This window comes from Podarcis gaigeae (genome assembly GCF_964106915.1).
Source record: "Podarcis gaigeae genome assembly, chromosome: 2".
NCBI classification, from domain to species: domain Eukaryota; kingdom Metazoa; phylum Chordata; class Lepidosauria; order Squamata; family Lacertidae; genus Podarcis; species Podarcis gaigeae.
Genome location: NC_139679.1, coordinates 83,496,956 through 83,513,080, shown reverse-complemented (window position 1 = coordinate 83,513,080; position 16,125 = coordinate 83,496,956). Strand labels below are relative to the sequence as shown.

Genomic DNA, 16,125 nt, shown 5'->3' with positions numbered 1-16,125 from the left:
GCGGTGCTGAGGATCTTTATTATATTCTCTGTGGGAAATGTATATGCTTACACATCAAGCTGGGAGTTGTGTTTTCATCAGTGCTTAACTGATTGCTGGCCAGCAGGGCAATGATGAAAGTGCTGAAGCCAAATGAGAGAGTGCCATCATTGCGTCCTATTTCCCCCAGATGCTGTTAGGATGGTAGCTGCTCATCTCATTCATGAGTTCCATAGCACTGCTACTAACTCTGGCTGTGCATAGCTAAAGTAGAGGCAGGTTTGTACCAGAGATTGTTGGCCGTGTTGCAATGAAACAAAAGCATAAACTCATTTGAAGGCCTGTCCTAATGCCACATGAATCAGTAACCTAAGAGCTATGTTATTCATCAGCTCAAAGACTGTTTCCTGGAATGCCCTTTTTCTTCTATTATACTACTTCCCCCAATCTTTCCCCATGAGGTGCAGTTGAGTGTTCTGACAGCCTCTTTCAAGATGATAAAATACAAAAAAAACACAGGCTCCAGTCACAAGGTTATGCCTGAGGGGGATAGCATAAACCCTACCATCAACTCTTGCATTGTTCTTACTCTTAGCTGGCTAACGTAGGCAGGGTTGTGCTGCTCCTGGGGAAAGACCAGTGGAGAGAATAGAAGCTGTGCTGGTACAGTGATTTCAAGATTAGTGCCCAAGAGTGGTCTCTCCCCAGCCCCCAGATTCCATTGTTAACTTTGGATCAAAAATATGGCCCCTAGATTGCCCCACATTACAGTCTTAGACAAATATTTGGACTGGCTCCAGTTAGGAAAATTAAGGAAGGGTCCATGCTGAATGTGGGAAGGACAGATAAACTGACAATTTGGAGTGGCACATTTGGCTTCTGAGGAGCTATTGCACCAAAGCGGAACCCATATTAGCCAAGATAGCTAATAGAAATAGTACAATAAATGTGCATTTCTGCTGCTTCTTAACAAAGGAGTCATTGGTAGTAGTTATAATGGGAAGAGGGGACAATCTTAGACCCTTGATATTTGTAAAAATCAACAGGCTAGTAATATTTTCATTAAGGTTCCCGCTTTAGCTAGGTTCCTTTGCCTTAAATAATTACCTGCCACGAAGAAATGTTGGAGTTGAAACTGTCCCTGTTCCCTGCCTGGAACAGTTTCACTGGCTAGTTTTCTGCTTGTTCATTGCTGATCAAGGCAGAGGTTCTCAGTTGAAAAAAAGTTAGCAATTGTTTATGAAACCATCTCCTGATTTGAAAGGCTTCTTCTCTAATATTTTAACTTTGAAACTAAGCATGACTCTTGCATCAGGTCTGCCATTCTGTGTAGAAAATTCTGCAAAAATAAATAAATACTTGGGAACAGAAGTTGCCAACATAGTGCGTGGCTAGTCTTGACATTTTTTTACACTTATGCAACAATTGAAAATGGGGCTCTGATTACTAGTAAATTAGAAAGTGCTTTAGGATAGCTTGCCTATCCCTAATATGTCTGATGAAACAATGTTTTAGACTGGAGTTTGTGCTGTAGTGGGGGTGGGGATGTAGACTATTGACTATATTATTTGTTTGAATATTGCGACCACACAGAAATAAAGAGGCCAGGCACAAGATTGGGTGAACTGGGTCACATTTATTTACTTGAACACAGCAGGTCTGCAGTGGGGGACATTGGTGTAGGATACTGATTGACTGCGCAGAATGAACAGTAGGTAAACCAACCTTGCCAAGGCCTTCAGCCCCACCATTTCAGGTAAGTAAGGAGGCCTACCTGCTTCACCAGCCTTTTGGGGCCCTACAGCTCTGGACAGTTATTACAGGTTAGCTCCAAAGCAGCTCTCTACCATGCTGGAGAGTCCCATAGCCCCGAAGGCAAGTCTTCACCCTTAAAGGAATGTGCTCACCAGACCATAACTACCTCATAACTTCCACAGCCCAGTGTGTCCAATTAACCTTTCTAAAGGTTTCCCCCTGCTAACTGAACCCACTACCAAATCTGTACAGAGTAGGCAAGAAACCCCACCTCCAAGGACAGTCATCTGATAGGCAAAAGATTCCTACCCTGGGCGGTATTCAGCTAAGTTTTACTCACAGTAGACCCGTTGAAATGAATGAACTTGACTAAGTTAGGTCAATTAATTGTGTAAAAGTTGAATGCCACTGTCATAAATGGTGTCCTACAGTGACTTTACTGGAGGGTGCTCCAAAAACTGAATACGCCAAAGGTGAGGCGGTGTGGGCTTGTATGACCTCATATAACACAACCATCCCTGGTCAGCACAGTGTGTGTCCACGTGTGAAGCCCAAACACCATTCCTCCCTTTTCCAAATGGCCACGAAGGCTGCTTGCTGCCCCAGTTGCTTCATGCATGGTGGCAGCAGGATTGCAGCATGAAGCAAACTAATTCAAATATCTTGTTCAAATTTTGCATAAGTAACATAAATTAGCTTATATTGTAGATGGAGACCGATACACCTAATTTTTAAATATTGTGTGTGTGTGTGTGTGTGTGTGTGTGTGTGTGTAGAGGGAGAGAGAAAGAGAGAGAGAAATTTTGTTTGGTAATATACATTGTTTGATCCTGTGTGTGCTTACTAAGAAGTAAGTCCAACTGGGTTCAGTGGGATTTAATTCTAAGTAAGTGTTTATAGGATTTCAGTGTATCTTAACACAGCCTTAGGCAGAAGATGGCAGTGAATTCCATTTTTATTGGCACTTGCTTTTCTAAAAACAATTTGAAAAATTATTAGAGACAGAATGTTCAAAATATGAGAGCTTTTCCAGGATTGATGGTTTTTAAAATTGGTTTTGAGTATTTTGAATTTACAACTATCATTACATTGTGAAATAACATTGACTCATGAATGACCTGCTTCCTTTTGCTGTAATTCAAAGAAATATTATGACAGCTATAGTTTTATAGCAAACATAAAAAACAGTGAGGTAAGTTCAGTGAGGTAAAGCTGGTGTTGGAAGTTTTATTAAGAAAAAAATATTCAAGTATTAACACATGTTACTTTTCCCAGAGGTGGGTTTTTTTTTTTGAGGGGAGGGGGTCTAGAAGTAAATTAAACACTAAATTCTGGCTTTGGGGTTGTGGCTTAAATCCGTCTATTCTTAATAGTACAAAAAGCCAAAATGTAAATTTGAATACTTCAAATTTTTCAGTGCTCAATATGTTACTCTTAAAAATCAGAAGATCTTTTGCTTTGCTTTTCTAGTGCTATATTGTATATTGAATGATGCAGAGAGTAAATTCTTCAGGTGGAATGTTGCAATCCATTGCCTCTTACTCAAAGTAAATTGCCCTTTTGCAATTTACTTCATAGTGTTTAAGATCAGGAGGTACCGTACTAAAAACAACAACAGAAATAGCACTTCTATATGAAAGATAAAATTACACCAAAATGCAATTTCTACTTCCCTAGCATGGAAACATATTATTAAAAATTGTTCTTGGCTGCAGCTCATGGCTAGCTAGGACAGAGCATAACCACAAACCATGTTTGGATGACACACTAAGTCAAATTGCAAGAGCTCCTTAGATGAAATGAAGAGACCTAAAATAATAAAAGTGCTGAGCAATAAGGTGGTGTTTTTTTTAAAATTAAAACCCCCCTGTTAAAATACTTTGTATAATCTTATATATAATATTTTATGTATATATGAGATGAATAGGGGCCCCATATATCCTAATTTACAGAGGACAGTCCTGTATATGAAGGGAGTCCTTTGTTTGATGGGGCTGTCTGGCCTAACCAAGGGCAGTTGAAAGAACTGTAAGAAGAGAGAGCAGAAAGGGTCTGGAAGTTGCCCATCAACAGCCAACACCTGGAATGCAGACTGAGCAGGCACACCTCTGATCACAGGCTTCCTTCCTATGCTGAGATGCAATTGTATTTCCATTTAAATTATAGTATTTGCATCTGTACATATAAACTTGCATACATAGCTTATGCAAATCTGTTTCCTCTTCTTTGCACACGTTTTTTTCATTAAAGAACTGTGCTGCAGTTTTCAGAGATGTGCAGATTTTGGTGGACACCTACGTTTTGATTTGGTTTGGGACGTGCAAATTGGGTGCATTCACATCAAAACGTGAGCCAAACAAATTTCTCTCCTATCCTTTGATAAGATCAGGTGGGTACAGCAGTGCATTGACTTGAATCAGCTTCCTATTTACCAGAGACACAATGAGTTCAGACTAAACAGCATGAGTAGCCTCTGGAGGATCAACAGATTTATGGCTTCCTCTTCTAGCCAGCTGCTGAAGGACCATTCTATATGAATTGTGGGATTTAGCCCAATGCAGTATGTTCTGTATGAGGCACTCGGGGGCTGAAATTTCCTAGTTTAACATGTATACTAATGAAGTCTGAACTGGAAGAGACTGATCAAGAAAAAGACTTTGAAGCAAAGGCTTTTTTCCAGCTGGAACTTAGTTCCGGTACCTCTCGGGTGGGCACCATTGAGAACAAATGAGGCATTCATGGTGAGTTCCGACACCTCTTTTTCTTGAAAAATAGCACTGCTTGAGACCATGGGAGATAGTTTGGTACAGATGTTGAGTCAGTATATGGCAGCTGTGAAAAAGATGGATTCCAAGTTAGGGGTCATTAGGATTGTTGTTGTTTAGTCGTGTCTGACTCTTTGTGGCCCCATGGACCAGAGCACGCAAAGCACTCCTGTCTTCCACTGCCTCCCGCAGTTTGGTCATGCTCATTCTGGTAGCTTTGAGAACACTGTCCAACCATCTCATCCTCTGTCATCCCCTTCTCCTTGTGCCCTCCATCTTTCCCAACATTAGGGTCTTTTCCAGGGACTCTTCTCTTCTCATGAGGTGGCCCAAGTATTGGAGCCTCAGCTTCAGCATCTGTCCTTCTAGTGAGCACTCAGGGCTGATTTCCTTAAGAATGGATAGGTTTGATCTTCTTGCAGTCCATGGGACTCTCAAGAGTCATTAGGATAGGGATTGTAAATAAAACTGTCAGTATCATTGTGCTGTTATACAAATCTGTGTTGAAATTACACTTGGAATACTGTCTGTAGTTCTGGTCACTGCACCTCAAAAAGGATAATGCAGAACTGGGAAAAGTCTGGAAAATGGAAATAGCAACCTTCCTATAAAGAAAAGTTACAACATTTCAGGTTTTATAGTTTAGGAAAAAAGGCAAATGGTGGGCATGATAGAGGTGTGTAAGATTACTCATGGTATGAAGAAAATGGACAGGGAAAACTTCCTCCCTCTCATAATATTAGAACTCGGGGCTATATAATGAAGCTGAATGCTAGATAGTTCAGGGCAGACAGAACAAAGCATTTCTTTACACATCACATTTTTAAATTGCAGGTCCAGGCCACACACTCCCCCCCCCTTTCAGATGAGCTACCAAATAAACGAGGCTACACAGTAGAAAGGGATCAAGTCAGGCCACAACTTTATTGACTACAGATGAAGTGATTTGGTATTTATTTCTGGTCCGTCTGCCGGGAATGACATTAGGGTCGACCTGGCAGTGGGGATTCCTATGACTTTCTTCAAATAGGGGGATCCCCACAGGGATGCTGCCTTTAGGAGCATTGAGGTCCAAGCCCCTCGTCTGGGCTAATGGACAGAAGCAACTCCATCATGGATTCCTTTAATGGGACATCCTATTTGTGGAGGGGAAAGCGAGGGTACAACCTCTTCCAACCAAGACTAAGGTTACTCAATGCTTAAACTGCCAAAGTTGTGACAATTGCTACAAGGTAAGCAAAATCTCCAGGTCATAGCCAGTTCACCTGGTAGGCAAATTCCTACCTGTCCTCCCAAAATACAGCAACCACTGCAGCCATAGCAAGGTCAATTCAATGGGTAAATGCAAAATTACAGGAGTGGGTGTGTGGGATGATCCGACAAAGAAGAGCTGGGTGGTGGGGACTGCCGTAGGCTGATTTAAATCCCCCAGGAGTGGACCTGAGGGAAGTCTGATTGTTCCCCCAGGACCGCTCCTGGACGGCCTGGCCCTCCACGCCATGCTGCTACTGGCCAATTCAGCAGCCTGACATGTGGCAGGTTTTCAAGCCAGAAGCTCGTGCTCTGGCAAGGAACACTCCCCAACACGCAGCTCTGCACCGTCAGGTGGGGTGGGGAAGCGCTGGCCACCCCACAATGCTGCCGCATCCATAAAAGTGGGTAAGCGGACCTACAAAATTTACTCTCACAGGATATAGTGACTTGGGTGGCTATAAAACTTGGGTGGCTATAAAAAAGGCTTAGACAAATTCAGGGAGAATAAAGCTATCGGGATCTGCTAGGGATGGTGACTATGTTATGCCCCCAGTATCAAAGGCAGTATGGCTCTGAATGCCAGTTGCTGGGAACTGCACATGGAGATAGTGCTGCTGCACTCAGGTTCTCCATGGAGGTGTTCCATGCACATCTGGTTGGCCACTGCGAGAACAAAGTGCTGGACTAGATAGGGGCTTTGGCTTGATCCAGCAGGAGGACTCTTCTTTCTTATGTTCTTATAATAATAAGTGGATCTGTCGGTAAGTCGCTGCCAGTGATTCTTCTAATTTCAGTTGTGATGACCAGTTTTCAATGCAACCTCAAAATATGATAAATAGTGGCACCATTAGAAATGCATCTCTTTAATCATCAACCATATGGCTGTACAGCGGGTGGCGCTGTGGTCTAAACCACTGAGCCTCTTGAGCTTGCCAACTGGAAGGTCAGCGGTTCGAATCCACGTGACGGGGTGAGTTCCCGTTGCTCTGTCAACCTAGCAGTTTGAAATAATACCAGTGCAAGAAGATAAATAGGTACCACTGTGGTGGGAAGGTAAACAGCGTTTTTGTGTGCTCTGGCACTCGTCATGGTGTCCTGTTGTGCCAGAAGTGGTTTAGCCATGTCGGCCACATGACCTGGAAAGCTGTCTGTGGACAAATACCAGCTCCCTTGGCGAGATGAGCACCACACCCCATAGTCGCCTTTGATTGGACTTAACTGCCCAGGGGTCCTTTACCTTTTTACATCTGACTAAGCCTGTGCGGTACCAAATATGTGTCTGTGTGTATGCGCTAAGAAGCTGTATGAACTTTTCAGTTCATACATGGTGTGGACTGAGGAATATAATTCCATGTGTCCTGTGAAACATTTTTCCTGAAATCATCTTCCTATTTGATTAGAATTCCTTATGGGAAATCAGCCTACTACTTATCATGTTTTATACATTTGATTTAAAGTTTACTTGTTTAGGCTATTGGAGATTAGCATTAGGCTGTTGGAGATTATCATTTCAAATTTGGTACAATTCCTCAATGAGCCATATTATACTAACAGTTTAGTAATTATATGTTTAACTTGCAAATATTGAAATATAGGAATAGATTGGATATCTACTTCTTCATTGATTTATCTACAGCTTCTTAGTAGACCATATTGTAGTAGTCTCCTGAGTTCTATTAAGTCATACTCTTTCCAGATCTGAATATTCTCAATCCCCCCCCCCCCAATTTCTTCATTACAGTAAATACCTGTATGCAGGGGAAATCCTGGACTTGTTTGCCTTTGTATATCTGCCAGATTTTGAATAAACTGCTTTACACAGGGGTTCACTCAGATGGCGTCCAGATCTTTTCTACTTGGTAACTTTCCCAAAAGAAATAGCAAAATCTTTCGAGAATTCTATAATAAGCTCTACACCTTTGACATCTCAGCAGACGAAAAGATCAAAGACAGGTTACGTTTCCTCACATCTTCAGTTAGGTTGAGTAAAGGAATTGAAGAATAAGAAGGTCCTAGGTGTGCATAGAATTTCAGGGGAACATGAGAATATATATTTTAAATTCTTGATGCTTATTTTTGTTAAGCATGTTGAACGAAGCAATGTACAATAAAAGCATACCTTTCCAAGATCTTGGGAAATAGCAGAAATTATTGTTGTTCATAAACAAGGGAAAGATTTATTAAGCTAGTTACCCTCCTTTACCAGGATTTTAAGATATGGACTATCATCTAGGCCGAAAGATGAAACAAGATATTAGGCAGATATATTGTTAAAGATTTATTGAAGGTATAAAATTCCATACACATACCTATTGATCTAAGCTATTTAATATACTCCATTTAGAATCAGAAGGCCTACATGGAGCTTTACTTTGGATGTGGAAAAAGCAGTCGATCATATGAAGTGGAACTATCTGTTTCAAGTATTATATAAATTTGATCTAGGGGGAGAGTTTGTTGCATGTATCAAAATGATATATGCAAAACCCATGGCTTATGATTCGGTAAAAAGAGCAACTCTGAAACTTTTCATTGTCTTGGAAGTACTCATCAGGGACCTCCACTATCCCCACTATTGTTTGCCATAGCAATACAGACCCTAGGATGAGGTTATCTGAATGAGTTTTCATTAAAGGGGTGAAAAATGGGGAAGGAAAAGATTGATTCTATGAGACTCTGTGGAAACTTTAAGGAATTTAGTAGAACTATTCAAAATGGCTCTTCCCTTCCTTTGGAACCAATGGGAGCTATGTTTTAGGATTAGACCTGTTCCTGAACTGGTCAAAATCTGTGCCTAGTCCTCCATTTAATAGTCCTAACAGTCCCCTTTTCAGCTCTGCTGACGTCAGAGCTCTGACATTGATTGGGCCAGAGGATAAGAGGTTTCTGAAGTGGCAATAAAGGAGCAATCTGACACCAGATCTCTCTCTCTCTCTCTCTCTGATGTACATTCATTACTCATCATTCATCATTGTATTTGTATGCTTTCTATAGTTAAAACCATGCTCAGGGCGGCTTACAACATTAAAAAATACATAATTATAAACTTAACAGAAATAATCATAAACATATCAAAAAGTATACAACCAAATTGAACTATTTCAACATAAATCATAATAAGATATAAAAATAAAGATGCAAAAAATTAGTATCAGTAATAGCAACAATCTTTGGCGATCACTTGTAGCCGAGTAAGATTGGCTTTCATAAACATGGTTTTAACAATGAGTCTGTAAGTGACTGTGGAGGCCAATTCTGGATCCATACGTCCTTCCACAGTGGGGACATTGGTTCCCTGGTGGGAGTTGATCATTGTGTGGATATAGCAACAATGCCACTCCACAAACTCCCTAAACATCACCTCAGTAGCCTCAGCTTTTGTAGCTGGAGTCAGTCAGAAACTCCGCCCTCCCAGTTCAGGAGAAAAAAGGCATGCAAGGCCTTCTAGGAATTAGACAAGATGGTTTCTGATGTAGGAGCACTCTCTCTCTTTCTGACTATCCGGGAGCAATAAAAAAGCCTATCATTTTTGCTTAAAATCAGCCTTGGCACAAGATGGATTGGGGCTTCTTTTTAAGTATGATGTATAATTACCTGTCTTTTCTCCCACCCTTAACTAATGGCAGCTTGAGGAGAAAATTTAATTTCCTAAAAATAAAAAAAAAATAAAAAATCTGTATGGAAATTCTGAATTTGAATGAGGATTAAAAACTTGCATTTCTTTAAAAGCGTGAGTTTTAAAGCTTGCTTTTTGAGCAAAGAAGTGTGCCAGAGCATTTGGAAAGTGTGAAAGCTGGTGGATAACTGAGTTCCACCCTGCACAGAAGGTGTGGATCGGTTCAGTTCATAACTGGAATGTACCAAGATCAAATTCCTCATGCATTCTTATTCTCTCCTTGTGCGTTAAATAGGCAAGAATTCTAAAAGAAGAAGCCAAAGCGCCAAACAGCTTTTCCATACAGTACTTAACTTTTATTTTGTGTCAAAAGTGTGCCAGGTGCTTTTCGTAACCTACTGCGTTGAATTCTTCTTGTGCGTCTTACTGAAATATGTGTGATTCTTTCTTTTTTTTTTTAAAAAAAGGAGGAAACTAACAATATTATTGCATCGAGCTTTTGCAAAGTGAAGAATGTCACTCTGAGCCGCTTTTCAGTTGACACATCTGCATGGCCAGTGATGAATTAAGAAATGACGTAATGCTTGCTTAGTACATAGCTGATGCCCATATTGGAAGTGGATGGATACAGTTCAGGCAAAGGGAGTTTGGTTGCTGGGAAAGCCATTCCCTCTACCCCACTCCATTATTGCCTAAAGCTGCAAGGGAAATTGCAGGCAGGGAGAAGAACCAGCATTCTACATCTCATTTGTCCCTTGAAGAACCCGTCTGCACGCACAAGACCACACACAAGAGTGTGCGTACAGAATAGTTGTTCCCTAGTGGTATTGCCATACTCATTGCTCTGCCTGTTTTCAACCAGGACTACTCATACTTCATAGTGTTTTAGGAAGGCAGCTGTGCAACAGAGCTAGTACTGCTTACAGCTGGGAAAATAAAGCAAGCAAATGCTGGACTATAGCTGGGGGAATGTGAGCTTCAAAATCAACTGCTGCTCCAACTTCAGTCCCACTTGGGCTTGCAGGCAGTAAAGAGAAGTGGGCCTTCCTTCCCATGAGAGAAGATAGGAAGATTTGGATACCTTTAGCAATGTTGTATTAGTGGGGGGGGGGGACGCGGGTGGCGCTGTGGGTTAAACCGCAGAGCCTAGGACTTGTCGATCAGAAGGTCGGCGGTTCGAATCCCCGTGACGGGGTGAGCTCCCGTTGCTTGGTCCCTGCTCCTGCCAACCTAGCAGTTCGAAAGCACATCAAATGCAAGTGGATAAATAGGTACCGCTCTGGCGGGAAGGTAAACGGTGTTTCCATGTGCTGCTCTGGTTCGCCAGAAGCGGCTTAGTCGTGCTGGCCACATGACCCGGAAGCTGTACGCAGGCTCCCTCGGCCAATAAAGCGAGATGAGCACCGCAATCCCAGAGTGGGCCACGACTGGACCTAATGTTCAGGTTTGCCTTTACCTTTATCTTTTATTAGTGAAAAAATGCTCAATAATATAAAAACTTAACAAATCTGAGGTTTTTAATAATAGTTATAAGATGGATCTTATCAAAAGATGGTAGCCTTAATGGATAAATCTAGTGTGTTTAGAATACAGACAGTTTTAAGCCCCAAGTGATAGTATTCAAAAATAATGAGAAATTAGGACTTATTTTACTGTTATGGTTATTCTCTGAATGCCAGAACATCTAGCTGGCATGAATAAGATCACTTCTGCCTGAACATTTGCTGTCTTCAAGCACACTTTTTTTAGCTTGCTGTATGGCATTTGCAGGCTGAGTCTGCAGACAGGTGCCTGTTTCTAGAAGCTTTGATGGGCTGCAGAGAAGGGATGTTTGCCATTCCTGCCACCTCCTGCCTTGTTGGACTCGTCACCCACTCTGCTCTTGTATCTCCTGTGGAGCAAAACTCAAATCCTGCTCATTGCGGAGCTTTGAAAGTGACAGATACCAGCCAGTTTGCTTCTAGGTCCAATTCAGAGTGCTTGTTTTGACCTTGTTTTGACCCATGCAGACCCTCCCTGCAGGATTTAAGATCTTTTCCAGCAGTTCTGCTCCAGGCTCCATCTTATGTAATGACCGGATTAGGCTCTACTGGGAGCCATGCCTTCTCTGTGGTCATCTCACACTCTGCCTTGTTGTTTTTTGGAAATCTCTGTGTTCTTTTCTTTCATATTTTTATTTTGGATGCCATATCTCCCTAGTTCTGTGGACTGTGGTGATTCTCCTGCTGTTTTGTTGATTGATTGACTTGATTTTTTTTTATTTGAATGCTCTTTTTACTGCTTTACTGTGAAATTATATGAATAGTATTGTAAAATCATTTAAATAAAAATAAATAAAATATTTCCTGGTTGAGATCTGGTAACCATGCTTGGAAAACTCTGTGAAGAGTTACAGTACAAAGAAGAGGGAAAAGAGAAATATATGAGGCTTTTCCCAGCACACAGTCACCCTGATGGGCTATTGAAAATATATATTTTTATAAGCCTTTGAAAGTTGGGTTTTTGTTCTTTTGTACAAGAACTATTAAAATAAATGGTCTTGTATTCATAGGTGGCACATATCAATTTTCTAATATTGTTTCATATGAACGCTTGCCTGTTCTCATAATAATGAAGCATTAATTTTTATTCACAGATGATGCTGATGATATTCTTATCCAGAATCATGTAATAAAAAGAAAATATCTAAATGTCATTGAACTCAGTGTACATCTTTCCCCCAGTGTATGAGGAAATGAACTCAGCCATTTCAAGAACAGGAAGAAACATGCATCATGAGATCTAATAGATCATCCAAATTAGTCCCAAATTGACTTTTAGAAATAGATTTGGAGAGCTTTTTGTTCAGAGCAAGTTTAGCATCACAAAACTCGCAACGGAACATGGAATAAATAAGGCTTCACACATCTCCCCCACCCCTTGAAATATGCTGCTTTCAAACCAATAAGCAATAATTAATGTGAATATTCTCACCTGATTGTGCTTTTCTGTGTTTTAAAAGATCAAGGTAGTATTAATATGTAGTTAGGACAGCTGTGGCATGTGCAATCGGGGTGCTGCAATGGTGCTGCCCTCCTAGCTGCAGAAATGTTGACACTTAACAGGACTGGGAAGGGGCAGGGTGAGACCTGGTGATTGTCTCACTGTTGCCCCTCCACAATCATTGCAACTGAGAGAGCAGTGATATAGTTACACCCACCTCACATATTGCAGCTGAGTTAGAGTGTTGGTAAAGGTAAAGGTACCCCTGCCCATACGGGCCAGTCGTGTCCGAATCTAGGGTTGCGTGCTCATCTCGCTCTAGAGGCTGTGAGCCGGTGCCGTCTGAGGACACTTTCGGGTCACGTGGCCAGCATGACGAAGCTGCAGCTGGCGAGCCAGCACCAGCGCAGCACACGGAAACGCCGTTTACCTTCCCGCTATAAAGTGGTACCTATTTATCTACTTGCACCTGGGGGTGCTTTTGAACTGCTAGGTGGGCAGGAGCTGGGACTGAAAGACGGGAGCTCACCCCGCCGCAGGGATTCGAACCGCCGACCATACGATCGGCAAGTCCTAGGCACTGAGGTTTTACCCACAGCGCCACCCGCGTCCCATATTAGAGTGTTGGACTAGGGTTCAAATCCCCACTTAGCCTGAAAGCTCACTGGGTGACCTTGGGAAAGTGACTAGAGAACTGCACTGCCAAATTCAGAGAAGTGTGAATTTTGAAGGATGCCTATGTTCAGTTCATGTATTGTTCAGAGAAGTGTGCATTAGACAGGTTTACCTTTAAAGGGGCACTCAATTGCATTTCTCCCTCATCCCTATGCCCTCCCAAACATGATTTGCATATTTTTTTCAAATAAAAAAAGGCAGAGAACTACAGGATTAGGATGGTAAGTTCTCAACAACCTGTAACACTGTATGGAAACCACAGCCTAAAATGTGTCTTGTAAATATTTTAAACAAACAAACAAACACACACAACTTAATCACAATATAATGGCATTTTTAAAATCTATTAACACTCCCACATGTTCATATTTTATTATAGGTTGATGCCTTGAGATTACGTTTAGAAGAAAAAGAAAGTTTTCTTAATAAAAAAACCAAACAACTGCAAGACCTCACAGAAGAAAAGGGAACTCTGGCTGGAGAAATTCGAGATATGAAAGACATGTTAGAAGTCAAAGAAAGAAAAATCAATGTTCTGCAAAAAAAGGTAAGTGGCCTGACAAGGCCCATTAGGCAATCAAAGAAATATTTTTGATGGAGATGACAAGATCAGGGGGAAAGTAAGTGGAAGCATGGGAAGGCGAAAGTGTTATAGTCAAAATGCAGTGACCACAATAAAAAGTGGAAGTGAGAATGGAGAGAATCTACATTTTTATAGACTGATTTCCCCTCTTACTTTTTCTTTGTAGTTCATCCATACTTCTTACACTTGCATGTTTTGAGGGAGGTTGCCATCAAACCTACGATCTCAGATGGTCTTATAAGTCATTGCAGTTCTTTTGAGTTCATCTTTCTCCCAAATGAAAGTTTTCACAAAACTGCTTCAGTTTGGTGACAGTACCTCTTCTGCTTTTATCAGCAAAATAATTTAGGAGAAAGATGAAGATTTGCCCCCTTCCATCCCCCACCCCAAATATTTTTCTACTTCTGCAACCATTGTGGTGCCTTTGAGCATGTGGTGTATCCTGTTGTTTCTTAATAGCGCCATTTTGACTACAACATAATCATAATTTAACAATTGAATTTGCTATTCGTTTAACAATTTAGTTTCACAGTTGAATTTCTATAATACAAAATGCATAATAAAACAAAAGCAAACCAATAACCTCCCTACCACAAATACACGTAAAGAGCCACAGAATGTTAATTATTCTGGTTGAAGAGAAAAGTTTTCACCTGGTGCCTAAAGGTATGTAATGAAGGCACCAGACGAACCTCCATGGGGAGAGCATTCCACAAATGGAGAGCAGAAAAGGCCCATTCTCTTGTTGCCACCCTCCTCTCGTGGAGGAGGCACATGAAGAAGGGCCTCAGATTATGAATGCAGAGTCTGGGTTGGTTCACATGGAGGGAGATGGTCCTTGAGGTATTGTGGTCCTGAGCCGTTTAAGGATTTATGGGTCAAAACCAGCACTTTGAATTGGGCCAGGAAACTACTGTAATTGGCAGCCAGTGCAGTAGGACCAGGGTCAGTTTAATATGCTCAAACTCTCTTACCCAAGTGAGCAACCTGACCACCAAATTCTGTGCCAGCTGAAGTTTCCAAGCCATCTTCAGAGGAAGACCCTACTAGGGAACAAATAGAGTCCCACTTCCATGTTATAATTTGTCTCAAACTGAAATCCAGCATATTCTTGTGTGTGTGTTTTCTGTGATCAAGAAATTGTTGGGAAATGCATTACTCAAACAAATTATAGGTGTATATGTTTAAGATGAGAGGCTAAAAACTTGCTTACTTTTCAGGAAAGATTTTCATAATAGCACACACAAGTCACTTTTTTTTTTTTACTCACATGTTCAAACAGATGTTCCCTGCAAATCTAGTTCTTTAAATGGTATAGTAAGAATAAAAGATCAGAAAAAATGTTATTTGGAGGGAAAACTCCCAGGTTATGACTATAGTTTCCTATGTGGCCTTCAGGAGTACATGATTTATTTTCAACAGATGGTGTGATAAATTCATTCGCAGATGATTTATCTGAAGAAAGTTTTAACTGAAACATTATCCTCTTTCTCCTCCAATTGTTTAAGTAAATTCATATCATTATACTATAAAGAAAACGTTCACTGTTTATTTTCCTTAGGTCTAGTGTGCAGTCCCCAAGTTAGACATTCAGTAGTTTTCCATTTAAAACTGCAGTCTTCTTTCTCTTTTTTTTTTAAAAAAGCAGCATTAAAAAATTGGTCTCCTTACTGAGTCCATCAGCATTTAGACTGATTATAGAACATGCCTTCCTTTTTAAAAGCTGTTTCCTCTTGGCTTTATCCAGAGAGCTGTCTCTCCCTTCCCCCAGCACCCAGTAAATTATGCTGTCCTTCGTAATTTCATATAGTGGCACAGAGGCTTCCTTGTCTATTTAATGTTATGACATGCATTTTTTTGAAAATCTGCTGTATCCCACAGTCCTGATCATAGAAGGACTTCTGTGGCCTACTGTGCCATTTTTGGAGATGCTGAAGATAATTTCTTGCCTTAACCTTCTGATGAACCCTTCCAAATTCTGATAACAACTGACTTTGGCAACTCTCTCAATTTTTATTGAGAAGCTAACTTCTGAATAATGCTAAACCAGGGGCCATAGGTCAGTGGTGGAACACCTGCTTCGCTGAAGAACAGCCTAGGATCTCCAGTTAAAAGATCCGGAAGCAGATAATGGGGAGGACCTTTCCACCTGAGAATTTGGGAAAGCTACTGCCAATCAAAGGGATGCGGGTGGTGCTATGGTCTAAACCACTGAGCCTCTTGGGCTTGTCGATCAGAAGGTCGGCGGATCGAATCCCTGCAATGGGGTGAGCTCCCATTGCTCGGTCCCAGCTCCTGCCAACCTAGCAGTTTGAAAGCACGCCCAAAAAGTGCTAGTAGATAAATAGGTACTGCTCCGGTGTGAAGGAAAATGGTGTTTCTCTGTGTTGTTCTGGTTTCGGTGTTCCGTTGCACCAGAAGCAGCTTAGTCATTCTGGCCACATTGTCTGCGGACATATGCCGGCTCCCTTGGCCTGTAAAGAGAGATGAGCGCCGCAACCGCAGAGCCATCTGCA

At 41.3% G+C, this 16,125-nt stretch overlaps 1 protein-coding gene across 12 annotated transcripts in view; it reads left to right on the top strand.

The window, feature by feature from the left end:
- The window catches only part of ERC2 (ELKS/RAB6-interacting/CAST family member 2), a 505,832-nt gene that overhangs the window by 169,031 nt on the left and 320,676 nt on the right, over positions 1-16,125 (top strand). For all 12 annotated transcript variants that reach the window (XM_083727002.1, XM_083727012.1, XM_083727004.1 and 9 more), the window contains one exon: positions 13,406-13,573. In XM_083727002.1, coding sequence (XP_083583128.1) covers positions 13,406-13,573 — 168 coding nt within the window. The remainder of the gene's footprint in view (positions 1-13,405; positions 13,574-16,125) is intronic.